Raw genomic sequence first — 15373 nt, 5'->3', positions numbered from 1 at the left:
GTAGTAGGAGTACTACTTTACCTTGCAAATGAGTACTAGTACTTGGTTATTTTCGAGGCTCGACAACCCCAAAATGTAAATAATTGTATAGTCGCCGAATTTTTTAAAATTTGTCCTGCGGTTGCAAGCTTGAAAAAATTTATCTTACATTTATAAAATGGTTATGAACATTGTAATAAAGTCTCAATCTTTTGTTCTGTAGAAAATCCAGCCCCCCTATAACTTATTTAATTAATTTGGTGATCGAAAATATGACGTACGTGCCTCTAAATCGAGGGATAACGAAGAAAGTAATATTCCCCCAATAAGTTAATCAAATTCAGAGAACGAAATTTAGAATGGAAGAATCCACTAAAATACGAATTGTATGTATTAAAAATGGCTCAAAGACAAAATTGACTCCAAACATGAAAATTTCATATACCCGATGAGTTTCAATGGCTCCAGATTTTATCCAAAAATTTGTTCTTTATTTCTTGAAAACACGGTTTATAGTTTTGTACGCCTCAAATATATATAGAAGGGCATGCAAATGTTAATTTATAAGTTTTGCCTAAACTATGTACGTCGTTTAACTAGTGGTGCGTATTTAATTTTTTAATCTTCAATTTGTTTCTTTATATATAATAAAGTATTACGCGATATTAGAGCATATCTTATGGAATACAACTCAAACGAGCTAGAAGGGGAATGAGAAGATTCAAGAGTTATAAAACCTTGTAAGTAAGTAAGACCTTTCACGGAAAAAACCACATGAAAGCTTGGAGTAGTTAGGCACAACTTGAAGCTGTGCCTAACTATTACATTTTTTCTCAATTTTCGAAAAGACCCTGAATTATATTTATTCTGATTCAATAAACCGTAGCATACAACTCGATATCTACAATTATTTAATTAACTAAACTACCTAATTAAATGCTAGAAACAACAATAAAACTAACATGATATGCATGACATGCACGACTCAACTTTCTGGCATGAAAACCGGATCGAAGGGAACTCCGCTGTCTTTGATCCATCCGTCCTCGACAAAATGCACGAGGGGAGTCCACTGCTTCATCTCCTCGTCGGTAGTTAACTTCTTTATACCGGGCCAGGTGACCCGTTTCGACTGATCCGCCCCGGGTCCCTTGTTGTTATACTCGACGTAGTAGAGCATATCCACCGGTGAGGTCGCGTTCCACGGGGCCCACCCCTCCGGGTCGATGAACCCCTCGATGGTCGTCTGCATGATGACCGTCCTCGACTCCTCCTTCCAGGGGCGGCCGAGGTACGACTTCACGGGCGGGTTGGCCTCCAGCAGCGCCTGCTCGCCCGTGATGGTGCACCCCTGGATGATGGTGATGCCCGTGAGGTTCTTGTTGTTGCGCCCCTGCGCCGTCACCATGCACGCCTGGTTCGGGTCGGGCTTGCGCACCACGAGGTCGCACTTCTGGAACACGGCGATGGCGTTGCCGAAGATGAAGTCGATGGTGCCGCTGATGCGGCACTCGCGGAAGAGCTGGCGCTGGACGTGCGGGTACAGGGTGTCCTGGTAGCCGTCTATGTGGACGTTGTAGAAGATGGCCACGTCGCCCGTTGCCCGCACCGCCACCGCCTGGTGCCCGATGGGGCCCGCCGTGTTCTCGATCCCGATGTCCTTGGCGATGAAGCCTCTCCCGTTCACGGCTGCACAACACAAACCCCGTTGTTAATTAGGCTGGCTCACCCATCTTCAACTAGGGTTTATTCATCCCGTTAAAATGACCTCATTACCCTTTATGCATTTACAAATTATAACGATCTGATCTGCATGCCTTTACATGAATATTACACAAATTGTGTAACTCGTGTAACAATATTATTTACAATGTTACATAAATTTTGTTAACAACGGATGACCGAAGCACCATTTGAATTGGGATTGGCCTCGCTCCACAATCAGGATTTAGTAATCTATAATTAAAGTTGATTAAATATGCATGCTTACCTAGAGTTGCGGAGTCGTAGGTCTGAATATGACCCCCAAAACTCTTATCGCCGGTAATTCTGGTCTTCAACGGCCCCTCTCCGACCAGAATGACCTCATCGACCTTTTTCGGAATGTCTACGTACTCATGGTAGACGCCGGCCTTTACAAGAATCACAAACGGCGTTGTACTGTGCAAGGGTACGGTGCTAATGGCCTCGGTGATGGTCTTGAACTGGCCGCTGCCGTCTTGCGCCACCACCACGTTCGGCGGCAACGAGATCTTAGGGCTTTGAATGAGCTTCCTTGCATGATCGCTCACGAAATCAGGAATTTCGTCCTCGTCGAGGAGCTGCCGCGGGGACCTTATGCTGTCCACGAGTTCCCCCAAATTTTTCTTGATGGACTGGAAATTCTTTTGGAATTCGATCACCATCGCCAAACCTTTATTCAACAAATGGCCGCTGGATTTCAGCATTTGCCTCACCACTCGCCCAGAGCTCCCTGCACCAGGTTTATTTTTTAAATTAATAAATTGGGATTTATCAATAACAATAATGAATTATTAACTGATAAAAGTGAAATTAAAAACACAAAATCTTGGGTACACCTGGGTGTACCGTACAACCGGATTGATCCGTACCCAAAATAGTGTTATTTATATGAGTTGGGTCAGGATATGGGTTCAAATCAGAGTGCGGGTCAAAGTTTAAGTGAAGGTGTGACCCGGTTGTACGGTACACCCGGGTGTACCCAAGACCACCTCAATTAAAAATGACAAAAAATAATTATATATATGTGTATATATACACACACTTCAATTAGATGGAATAAATCCTAGTTAATAATTATAAAATTTAACTAATGCATATAAAATTAAAATTGAAGAAAATCGTATGAAAGTAAAATTCAAAAAAATAGGCCACCAAGTGACGTACATTGACTTTGCTAATTGCTACAAATCCATTAAAGATTCTCTATTGCCAATTTGTATGACATTATTTATTGCATACATAAAGAATTTAAGATTCCCTAATGTTATAGGGTGTATATATATTTTTTCTAATCTAAATCCCAAATCATTATTGTTATCATAGATATGAGTCATTCACAAGATACAATATGAGATATCATAATAGAAAATAATCATATCTGAATTGTAATAAATCACCCCTCTAAAAAAACATTGGAGTCATTAATTATGGACTGAATTAATACAAAAACGAACATAAATTGTGAAATGTGATGGTCCGCATTAATTGTGCGGATGCTTGGGACCCACCTATTTTGTTTATTTTCTAATAAATGAACCCTAATTAATTTAATTTGTATAATTTGCATTTAACAAACCATAATGGAAATACGAGAGAGAAATGAGGGTTAATTTATAAGTTAGTTACGTACCTCTAGTTTTGGCGAATGCATCGTAGCAGGTGTCCTTGAACGTGATGGCGGCGCTGAGCCATATCTTGACAACATCGAGGGAGCGATCCATCTGGCCGGCCTCAAACTCGCTGATCTTCTCCAACGACGTGTGGACTTGGTCGATGGAGTCCGCAAGCACGCGCTCGCACACGTCCAGCGCCGCTCGCGTCATCCTGTCCCTCTCCATCTTCTTGTAAAACGTCGTGTTTTTTATGGCGATCTGAAGCTCCTCCACCGCCGCGTCGAACGTCTCCTTTATGAACTCCTTCGCCTCCGTCATGTTGCCTTGCTTACAGTCCTCGCCGAAGCCCGTCGCTTCGCACATGCCGCCCATCACGCCTTTTTGATTGTCGTCCGCAGCCGTAACGGCGGCGGCCATGCACGCCAACACGAGGGCCGTCGCTGTCGCCTTGGTCATTCTATCCGCGGCCATCTCTAATTAATTATTACTTATTTTAGCTTCTTCTTTTTTTGCATTTATATAGATGGGTTTGCGAGATGATTGGCTGGTAGTTTGCTTCTTAAATTAGAAAGAAATGAAGTAAAGGAAGGCCGTTGATCGGAAATTTTTGAGGTGTGGAACATGAGACAGTGTGTTTTAAAAAACTTAGCTCGACCAATGGCTTAAAAATAGAAAATTATTTGTTCCGATCCATTTCTATATGTATACGTTCCATGTTTCTCGGCCGGAATAAATTTATCTTAATTTCATTTTTTTAAGGTGGAAATTTATCTCTTCATTTTTATGTATAAGAAAGAAGAAAAATAAAGTCTATTTGTTTATTAGCGAATGTTACATGCGAAATGTAAGATTAATTACGAATTGAATAATATATAATTAGGGGTAGATTAATTCATATAAAAACTAGTTCCGTTGAGTTAATGCCTACTTATGTGTACGGTGGGGAAGGGTTAGACTGCAAATTCTTTTTAAAATATAAATTGCTTAGTGTGATTATAATTTTCCCACCACACTTCTTATAATATGAAGAGTTATAGTTAATAAATATTTATTGCTAAAATTCGATTTAAACAAATAGTTACAACCTCTAATAGACTTATAATGAATTACACCGAAAATTGAAAAAATAAAATTAATTAAAAGAAATTATTACAAAAATTGATAGGAGTACATGGATAGTTAAACACCAAAAATAAATAAAAACAGAATAGAGGATATGAACTACACATATATGTATTCTATTTCTAAATAAAATTATGAAAAAGAACATAATTAACTAAGTATATATTTTTTGCACGACTGGTCCCAACTTGTTAATTAAGTCCCATTTTAATTTTAATCTATTGATCTATATTCTCTGAGGGTCACTTAGCCTCCTTCCTCACCTTAAAAGACCACTCACCCCCGGCCCAAAGAAAACGAGAAACCAAAACCAAATTAATGGCAAAAATCAGACATCCATTAGATCTTCATGAAGCCTCCATCATACGGCACCCCAGCTTTGGTGATCCAATCATCCCACTTAAACCGCACCGCCGCCGTGTAGTTCTGCGCCTCCTCAATGTTGGCGAACTTCTGCAGCCCCTTCCACTGCACCCGCTTGGACGTGTCCGCCCCGGGCCCGGTGTTGTTGTACTCGACGTAGTAGAGCGTGTCGAGCGCGAACGTCCCCATCCAGGGGGCCCACCCCTCGGGGTCGATGAACCCCTCGATGTTGGATTGCATGATGATCGTCCTCGACAGCTCCTTCCAGGGCCGCCCCAGGTACGACTTGACGGGCGGGTTGGCCGCGAGCAGCTCCTTCTCGGCCGTGAAGGTGCAGCCCTGGATGATGGTGACGCCCGTCAGGTTCTTCTCGGTGCGGCCCTGGGCCGTCACCATGCACGCCTGGTTGGGGTTGGGCTTGCGCACCACCAGGTTGCACTTCTGGAAGACGGAGATGGCGTTGCCGAAGATGAAGTCCACGGTGCCGCTGATCTGGCACTCGCGGTACAGCTGGCGGTGGGTGTGCGCGTACAGGGTGTCCTGGTAGCTGTCCATGTGGACGTTGTAGAAGATGCCCAGGTCGCCCGATGCGCGCACCGCCACCGCCTGGTGCCCGATGGCGCCCGCCGTATTCTCCACGCCGATGTCCTTCGCCATGAAGCTCTCCCCGTTCACGCCTGCATGCGCAACCCGAATTTGGTTATATGCGAGTTGGTAATGTGACACAATTATGATTATAGAATAATCTCAACTAAATAATTATAATCAACCCTACTTAATAATTGAAAAACCAAATTAAACCATAATAATAATTTGAAATTGATGAAAAAAAAAATTGAGTGGGATAAATGATACTGACTTAGAGTTGAGGAATCGTAAGTCTGGAAACCGTTCTTGAAGCACTTGTCGCCGGTGATTCTCGTCTTCAGCGGCCCCTCTCCGATCATGATGATGTGATTTGCGCCCTTCGGAATCGTCACATACTCTTTGTAAACACCCGCCTTCACCAGAATCACGAACGGATCTTTACCCTTTAGCGGCACCGTGTTGACGGCCTCCTGGATGCTCTTGAACTGCCCGCTGCCGTCCTGCGCCACCGTGGCATTCGGCGGCAGCGACATCGTCGGGCTCTGCAGGAGCTTCCTCGCCTGACCGGTCACGAAGGCCGGCATCCCGCCTCCGCTGTCGAAGGTGCTGAGGAGCTGCCGCTGCTTGAGGCGGTCGGCGAGGGACCCCAGGTTCTTGGAGACGGATTGGAAGACCTTCTGGAACTCGATCACCATTGCGAGGCCGTTGCTCAGCAGCTCGCCGCTGGTTTTCAGCATGTCCTTTATCTTTTGCCCCGTCTTGCCTGTTCAACACACACTAATTAATTAATTTAATTTGTTATAAAATCATTATATATATATCTTCTTACTTCTGGTCTTGGCGAATGCATCAATGCAAGTCTCCTTGTTGGTAATGGCGCCACTGAGCCACACCTTGACATCATCTAGGGCATGATCGATCTTTCCCACATCGAAGCTCTGGATGCTGTCGAACGATCTCCGGACCTCGTCGATGGACCGTGCGAGCACGCGCTCGCACACGTCCAACGCCCCTTTCGTCATCCTGTCCGCCTCCGCCGACTTGTACAGGGTCGTGTTCTTGATGGCGACCTCTATCTCCGCGACGGCGGACTCGAACGCCGCCTTTATGAGATCTTTCGGTTGGGTGGAATTGGCGCCGGCGAGGCTCCTCAGGCAAGTGTCCTTGAAGCCGGTGTTGCCGCAGAAAGTTACGATCTCCTTCGATGGGGCCTTTTGGTCGCCAGCTGCCGGCGCTGCCGCTGCGGAGGCGATGCACGCTGCTATGAGGACGGCGGCCAGGCTGGCCGCCGCCGTTGCCGCCTTATTGTGTCTAAAATGAGCCATATATATGTGGCTATTTCTAATTATTCCCTAGCTAATTTTAATTATTTATTTACTTAATTTGTTGAGTTTATGAATGATATATGACTCAAATGGGAAAGATGAATGGGGGTTGTATTTATAATTTTTTTGGCGGTGACGTGCATGGTTGTTGTTTACTTCCAAAAATTAAAAGAAAAGTGAGTGAAGGATGGGAATTTAGTTTGTGGTACATCTACGGAGGAAATCATGGAGGCCAAATTCGTGGACAAGTATTTAGTTTGAAAGTAGAAGATACCTTTCCTTTTCTCAAGGATCCTTTTTGCTTAAATTAGGCTTACTAAAATATGATAGAATGAGATATTTTCTATACTAGAAAATGAATTTCTACTAAAAAATATGCATGCATCATGCATGTATATATCCTTAATTATGATGTATATCAAAGATACAAATTAGATGGATTCATATCTGATCAGTTTGTTGACCTTATTCAATTATTAATAAATATAGGAAAGACTGATGAATTAAACCTTGTCAATTCATTTTCATAGTATATAGTATATACTAGTGCGTAACCCGTCGAAATTCGACGGGAAATTATTTTAAATTATTATTTAAATTATATGATACTCCTTTCGTCCTCTAAAATTATGCATATCTTTTTTTTTTTGTACGATCTCTAAAATTATGCATACCCTATTTTTAGACACTACCTCACATATAATTTTTACAATTTTATCCTTTTAACTTACACTATTTACTCATAATCTATTTAACAATACTCTCACTTGTAGAACCCTTTCTCCACTATCATTACTACAAACTTCCATGCATAATTTTGGGGGACGGGAGAGTATTATTTTTGTATAAATAATTATTTATATATAAATTATTTTTAAATTTATTTAATTTAAGATAATATAGTTGAAATTAGATTAATCTGAATCATATTCATCAATTAAATGTTAACCTTTTGTTAGAATAATAAATATTCTTTTTGTACAAATTTTTATTTAATACTAATATTTTAGAAAAATGTCAATATTGAAGATTTTATTTCATCTGAGCATCATCTGGTCTGAACCACCCTATAGGATCATATCATCATCTAAAGCCCGGAAGACGACATCTAATGTTTGAACACCAGACTTTTGAGCATCATCTCATCTAGACCTTAAAATACAAAAAATGAACTTTTATGCTTTAATTTTTTTAACATCACTATCTGGAGGTTTAAAAATCAAATTTGACTTGTGAGATTGTATGATTTGGAGCTTCTAATATCATAACTAACTTGTAAACATCATTTTGTATGGAACTTGAAAAAATATTGACAAACTTTTATGCATTATTTTTATAATTAAGTTCCAAGAATCATCTTGTTTGGAGTTTGAAATAACAAATTTAACTTGTGAGTATCATCATTTAATTGGGTTTCGAGAATCATCTCGCTTGGAGCAATTCAAATTGTATTAGTCTCAATCATTCCGCTAATTAAATATAGATTTTTAATTTGGAAAGCAAGAGCTTCTTCTTGTATAAGTTTTATTTTAGTGAAACCTTATAAAAAATAAAAAATCAATGTGAAATGAGGTGATTTATATGAATTCTTCACTCGATTGAGATTATTATAAATTTAATACATAATTAAAGATTTTTAATGTATTTTAACATCATATCCTCTATTGTTCTTTATCTAAATTCTTCATTTATGCATTACTAATTTCATATTATTATTATTATTATTATTATTATTATTATTATTATTATTATTATTGTTATTATTATTATTATTATTATTGACGAAACTGAAACAAATAAAGTTTTTAGATATGAAAAATATATTTTTCTTCCCTATACAAATAAAATGTACGGATATATTTTATAAAAAATAAAAATAAAATTTTAATTATTTTGATAGACATAAAATAAGATTTTGTTTTAAAGTAATCAGGTTATAGAATTTGTGCCTTATTATTCAACCATGTAAATCAATGACCGAACCCATTTATAATTTACATACACGTGCAGTCTCAATTCAAACTCAATTTAAAATTGATTTTATTGAAAATTAAGAAGATAAATATTATATATATATATATATATATATATATATATATAAATTCATACAGTATAATATATTGCAACATATACATATAATATATACGCTTTTGAGAAATATAAAATTAATAACAAATATACATCTAATGATCTAATACCTAACATTTAATTAAAATCATGTAAAGTTAATAATATTATTATATATATACATTTATAATTAATTATATTTATTAAGATTAATGAATCTTTATATGGAATGTATTAGTTAATTAATTAATAAATGATGAAGATTATATATGGTAAATTTTGAAATGGTGAGATTCTAGATATGCCACATAGGTTAAGGCTTAATCCTATTATAAAGAAGATGATAAATCCTGAGGCACGGAGATCTTTTGTGCACAACCAAACACAGTCTTTCTTGGGGAACTATACATGCAATGTTACTTGCTATTGACTTTTGTATTGAGTTTGACCTTTAGCCATGTGTTCTGATTATTTTACTGATTCTCGATCCCTTGATATATAAGGGATTTAAATTTTTTAGTGATAAATTTTTAGAGGCTTTTAAACATGCTCATGAGCACGTGATGTTCGACTTTTACATGCGCGTAATATTATTAATAAGGTACCACATGAATTAGCTAGATTTACTATTAATTCGCTGATGTATTAATATGAAAGTTGATTTTTTCATAGTGTACATTTATATTTGAATAAATAATTCACTTTTGACGTTAAGAAAAGGATGATTGGTAAACATGAATAATTAAATTATTAGATGCGAATGGAATGATTTTGGAAATAATATGTTGTTGATGGGAATGATGCATGTGGAGTGAAATGGACATTCTTATATGGTATCTAGTTTTTTTTTTTTTTTTTTTTTTTTTTTTTTTTTTTTTTTTTTTGATAAATTAACTAATCGCACCACCATGAACTCGAACTCAAAACATTTTACCTTAGACATTAACCACTCTATTTTAAGACCAACAGACATACTAACAAAATATTATTATTAATTATTGTTGTTATTGTTATACGGGATTAAATTTGTCAAAATAAAAAATAAATAAGAATAGTTTTGTTTAAGATAATGAAATAAAATTAAATTTTGGATAATCCCATATTTATGAGAACGAGAAATACCTAGGGAGAGGGGAGATTTGGCTCATATTCATAAGAATGAGCATTCCTTAAAAATAATTATTCCTACTAGAAAAAAAGTATCAACCATAAAATTGAAAATGAATGCAAAAACCATCATTCCTCAAATTTACATTTTGATTTGGTTTTTGTGCAACATAAAAAGTGGAAATTATGTTAATATATTAAAAACTTAATACCTTTTTCGTCCACGTAAAATATACAATAATTATATACATTATTTCGAATAGTATATTAAATTTTCTTTTTCGAACATGACCTTACACTCTTCTTGTATTTCAACCTTGCAAATATCTATTATTTTCTAAAAAACTACTTGGGACTTACACTCAATTCAATTACAAGTACTCAGTTTATATAGTAAGACCATTTATCCAGTTACTAGCTATTTTATAAAAAATTTGTGCAAATCCAATGTTAGAGAGAGAGACTTTTAATAACTTTAGCATTTTTTTTTATTTTTATTTTTTTGAATTTAGTGGATACTTTTTCAATGTTATGTACTCTTTGTGTTTAATACCTTATCAATTAATTGTCATATGCTATTGTTAGTTTTCGTTATTCAAACCAAAACAACAATTTAAATAATCCTTAGCATTTAGTGGATATAAATGCAAATTTTTAATTAAATACATTTGACACCATTTTAAAAATAGGACCTCCAATAAAAAAATGTCCATAAATTTTACTAATTCATCCGATCTAAATTCAAAAATATTTCCTTATTCATTTCCATACTAATAATCAAACTAAAAAACCAAACATCAAAGGGGGCGGAATTAATCTCATCGCCACCAACAAATCACAAAAAAACAGAAACAAAAAGAACCCCAAAATCCCTCAAAACCAATTCGATATCGAAAAATTCAAGAACACACTCATTTAGGCAGCATCCCACCAACATACGGCACTCCAGTCTTCTTGATCCAATCGTCATAAACAAAGATCTTCTGCGCCGTGAACCCCTCCGCGAGCTTCGGCGTCATCTTCTTAATACCCTTCCACTTGACCCGCTTGGAGAGGTCCGCCCCCGGCCCGGTGTTGGACCACTCGCCGTAGTAGAGCGTGTCGAGCGCGAACGTCCCCATCCACGGGGACCACCCCTGCGGGTTAATGAAGCCGCCGATGTCGGTTTGCATGATGATGGTGCGTGAGAACTCCTTCCATGGGCGGCCGAGGTAGGCCTCGAATTTGGGATTGGCGTCGAGGAAGGCCTTCTCGGCGGTGATGGAGCCGCCCTGGATGACGATGACGCCGTCGCTCTTCTTCTCCTTGCGGCCCTGGGCAGTGACCATGCAGGCCTGGTTGGGGAGGGGCTTGCGCACGACAATCTCGGAGTTCTGGATGATGGTCTTGGCGTCTCCGAAGATGAAGTCGATGGTGCCGGAGATGCGGCAGTCGCGGTAGAACTGGCGGTAGCTGTGGGAGTAGAGGGTGTCCTGGAAGCCGTCCATGTGGACGTTCTGGAACACGCCCATGTCGGCGTTGATTCGCACCGCCACCGCCTGGCTCTCCGGTGCCGTGTTCTCGATCGCGATGTCCTTCGCCATGAACCCTTCTCCTTGTACGGCTGCACCACGAAAATGGTCAGATTTGTGTGTGCTTGTGTTGATCGAGTGAGAAAGTTGTTATAATGTCACCTTGGAAAGGAGCATATATGATCTATGAAAAATTATGTCCTCTCAAGGTAAAGAAATACTCCATTCGTTTCATTACAAATGTCTCACTTTTCATAATGAGATATTCCATTAAAACGTCTCATTCTTTTTTTAATAATATATTCTCTTTTTATAAATAATACCATTCAAATAATTTTCAACAATCCATTTCATCTACTTTTTAAACATTTCTTAATCTCCGTGTTAAAAAATAATTAGATATTTGTAATAAGACGGAAGGAGTGCGTACTTAAAATGGTGAATTTTTAAATTTCCATAATGAATAAAAATCGGATGAGATCCTCTGTCCCGACCATAGTTTATTATGTTATTAATTAATTATTAATTTAAAAATTAGAAATAAATATTAAAAATAGAATGGAAGATGGAAGATGATTAAGAAGAGAGGATATATACTCACTTAGGGTTGCAGAGTGGAATGTCGGAAAACCATTCTTGACACACTTGTCGCCGGTGATTCTCGTCTTCAACGGCCCCTCTCCGATGATCGCGACGTTGTTCACGCCCCTCGGAATGAGGACATACTCCTTGTAAAGGCCGGCTTTCACGAAAATCACAAACGGTTTAGTGCTCTTCGCGGGCAAGGTCATGACGGCATCGTTGATGGTCTTGAACTGGCCGCTGCCGTCCTGCGCCACCGTCGCATCGGCCTTCACCCCTCCCGAAGGGGCCGCCATCAGCCTCCTCGCGTGGACGTCGATGAATTCGGGGATCTCATCGTCGTCGCCTTCGTCTCCGAGGAGCTGCCTCTTCTCGTCGCCGGCGCCGCCGGTGAGGCCCTTGATGCCGTCTCCGCCGGTGAGGCCTTTGATGCCGTCGGCGATTTTCCCGAAATCAATCGACGAGAAAACCTTCTGCAACTCGGAGATCATTGCTAGACCATTACTCAACAACTCGCTCGAAGTCTTCAAAATCTGCTTCACCTTCTCCCCAGTGTCGCCTGTGGTGTTCTGGAAGGCGTCGATGCACGTTTCCTTGTGGGCGACGGTGGCGCTGAGCCAGTTCCTGAGATCGGCGATGTTGTACTCGAGCTTCCCGTTCTCGATCTGATCGACCTTGTCGAATGACCTTCTGAGATCGTCGATGGCAATATTGAGCACCTCCTCGCACACCACCAGCGCCTTCTGCGTCATCGGGTCCGACTGCACCTTCTTGTAGGCCGCCGAGTTCTTGATGGCGCCCTGCAGCTCCGTCACGGCGGTGTCGAACGCCGCCTTGATCAGGTCCTTGGGCTGATTGCTGTTGGCATTGGCGATACTCTTCTCGCAGGTGGCCTTGTAGTCGGTGCCGGCGCAGATTTTCGAGGGTTCTTCGGACCCGCCCTCGTTGGGGGCGGCGCTGGCCGGGTTTGCCAGGAACGCCGCCACGAGGAGGGCGGCGAGGGCCGTCGCCGCCGTTAACTTATTCCTTGTATCACCCATATTGGCTATTTTTCTTGTGTATGTGCTGATTATTGTTTTATTTGTTTGTTGATTTATTTACTTTATTGGAGAGCTCATTATTTGAGCGATGGATGAATTGGGAGAGATGAAAGGGGGGTTACATATAGTGTTTGGAGATTTAGGTGTGGTTTGTTTTGCTACTAAATTTAGGAGCTGAAGTGAAGGAAGACTGTTGGGAATTGTGTGGTAGAAAATCATGCATGCAAATAAATTCAAGGACGTGGTGGTTAAAGAATTTTGACCGCTTATATTTGCGGCAAGTTGAGAAGGTCAGGTACCGAATTGCGGAAAAGGTTCGGTAAAATTTAATAATATTATAATAATTTAAATAATATTCCCTCAATTCACTAGAAAATAGTAACTTTTTTTTTTAATATGATACGAATTTTAAGAAATTGGTCCAACGCTAAGAGTAGAAATTTTATTTTTATTGAAGTGTTAAAGTGATAGTTACTTGAATTCAACGTTTAATTATTGATTAGTAAAATAGAGTATAAATCAACATAGATAAAATTATTTAATTATTCAAAGGATAATTAAATGGTAAGACACGAAATTTAAGCTTAAATAATAACTATAATGATTCCTCAATTAAATTATTGATATATGAATATAAAATATAGAGAAAGAAGCCACTGAAATTAAAATGGTCAAATATAGTGACAAATGAAAATGAATTTGGAACGTACTCAAATTAATTTACTCCCTCCGTCCCAATAAAAGTGACCACATTTCCTTTTTAGGTGTCCCATTAAAAGTGGCCACTTTCCAAATAAGGTAATTATTTGGCTTAATTAAGTCCATTAACTTAAGTCTTAATCCTTCTTTAATTTAACCTATCAGCATCATTTCGTCTCACTCCTCTCTCTCTACCTCACCGCGACGGACCTTCCCTCCCCCCCTTCTTCTTCGGCGAGTATCAGACGACACCAGCGCTGGCGTCGGTTGCCGCCCCCGACCTCCCTCACCCTGGCCTCTGCTCTCTCCCTCTCGCCCCACCCCTGATGTCACCGCCGCTCGTTCTGGGTTTTCCTCGAATCGGAGGGCCGCGAGGGCGGCGCAGGTTCGCTCTTCTCCGGCCGTCTCAGCCGCCGGTGAGGCTGCCTCCCGAGGACGCCGTTGCTTTCTCAGTTTTCTCTCTCAGTTTCTCAATTTGTGAAACATCAAGAGAGCCCTAATTTTCTCCTCTGAAATCGAAATCGCTACCGCCCTGCAATCTCCGGCGTCGTTGTCGCCTCAAGGCCGGCGTTGCTCTGCCTTATCCCGGCATCTCTCCCTCGCGCTCCTTCTTCCTCTCTCTGTAATTCTGGAGTCGCGCTGCCGCCTGGTCTCAGTAATTCCGGCGAGAGAGCGAGCTCTTGCCTCTCTGTAAGATCCCGTCTGAATCCCTCTCAGAAAACACCGCCTCTCCGCCGCTCTGTAACTTCCGTCGAAGTCGACATCGTCGTGGGATTTGAGATTTTGCTTCATTTTTAGTTTGAGATTTGCTTCATTTCTTGAAAATTTTTGCAAGATTTGAGATGGTTTGCTTCATTTCTTGCGGTTTGCCTCGTTTTTGTGGATGATTTGTGCTGATTTTTTTGTGGATTTGGGATGATTTGTGCTGTTTTTTTATCGAATTGATTTGGCTAAACCCCCCCTCATTTTTGTGGATTTTTGTTTATGATTTTTGCCATCGCCGGAAAGTCTGATTTGGGGATGATTTTCGGCTGATTTGCCATCGCCGGAAGGCCGGCTGGTTCGCCGACGCCGGCCATCGTCGCCGTCGCCCAGATGCAGGGAGAGGAAGAAGTTTTAATTAAATCCTTAATTTTGGTGGACCACAATTAATTAAACATAACTATCTCATTCTTAATCTCCGTGCCCAAATAAAAGTGGCCACTTTTATTGGGACGGAGGGAGTATTTAAATTTATCGTGTAAAAGAAAACTAACGAATAAGCCAATATAAATCTACAAAAGCAATTTAACAAATCATATGCGGTCACCGCACCAGGGACTAACTCTTTCTATAATATACTGTGTAAATACAATATATTAAAAATAGTATATTAAATTATTTGTAAAATATAATATATTGTTGATATAATATATTAAAAATATATGAATTTAACAATAGTTATAATTACGATTATTACACACCCCTAAAAAAAGATTTGTATTATGTATACCACCTCTCTAGGTGGTATACAGAATCCCTTAAATCAGTACTCCCTCCGTCCTATAATAAGTGGCCACATTCTTTTCGGCACGAAGATTAAGAAATTGAGTGTTATATGTTTTAATAGAGTGTGGCCTACAATTGTTGATCAA

At 39.6% G+C, this 15373-nt stretch overlaps 3 protein-coding genes across 3 annotated transcripts; all 3 read right to left on the bottom strand.

The window, feature by feature from the left end:
- Positions 1-816: 816 nt before the first annotated feature.
- On the bottom strand, positions 817-3957 carry LOC130991816 (pectinesterase-like). The gene is made up of 3 exons (XM_057916221.1): positions 3353-3957; positions 1970-2452; positions 817-1668 (listed from the first exon to the last, which is right to left on the bottom strand). The coding sequence occupies exons 1-3, from the start codon at positions 3804-3806 to the stop codon at positions 965-967; spliced, it is 1641 nt and encodes a 546-aa protein (XP_057772204.1). The 5' UTR covers positions 3807-3957; the 3' UTR covers positions 817-964.
- Positions 3958-4553: 596 nt separating this feature from the next.
- On the bottom strand, positions 4554-6859 carry LOC130991804 (pectinesterase-like). Its single transcript, XM_057916209.1, has 3 exons — positions 6238-6859; positions 5680-6171; positions 4554-5497 (listed from the first exon to the last, which is right to left on the bottom strand). The coding sequence occupies exons 1-3, from the start codon at positions 6731-6733 to the stop codon at positions 4797-4799; spliced, it is 1689 nt and encodes a 562-aa protein (XP_057772192.1). The 5' UTR covers positions 6734-6859; the 3' UTR covers positions 4554-4796.
- A 3784-nt stretch (positions 6860-10643) lies between these two features.
- Positions 10644-13138, bottom strand: LOC130991801 (pectinesterase-like). Its single transcript, XM_057916206.1, has 2 exons — positions 12020-13138; positions 10644-11510 (listed from the first exon to the last, which is right to left on the bottom strand). The coding sequence occupies exons 1-2, from the start codon at positions 13038-13040 to the stop codon at positions 10819-10821; spliced, it is 1713 nt and encodes a 570-aa protein (XP_057772189.1). The 5' UTR covers positions 13041-13138; the 3' UTR covers positions 10644-10818.
- Positions 13139-15373: the final 2235 nt, after the last annotated feature.

Source organism: Salvia miltiorrhiza, chromosome 7 (assembly GCF_028751815.1).
Source record: "Salvia miltiorrhiza cultivar Shanhuang (shh) chromosome 7, IMPLAD_Smil_shh, whole genome shotgun sequence".
Classification (NCBI taxonomy): domain Eukaryota; kingdom Viridiplantae; phylum Streptophyta; class Magnoliopsida; order Lamiales; family Lamiaceae; genus Salvia; species Salvia miltiorrhiza.
The sequence above is the reverse complement of the archived record's forward strand: the minus strand, read 5'-3'. Positions and strand labels throughout refer to the sequence as shown.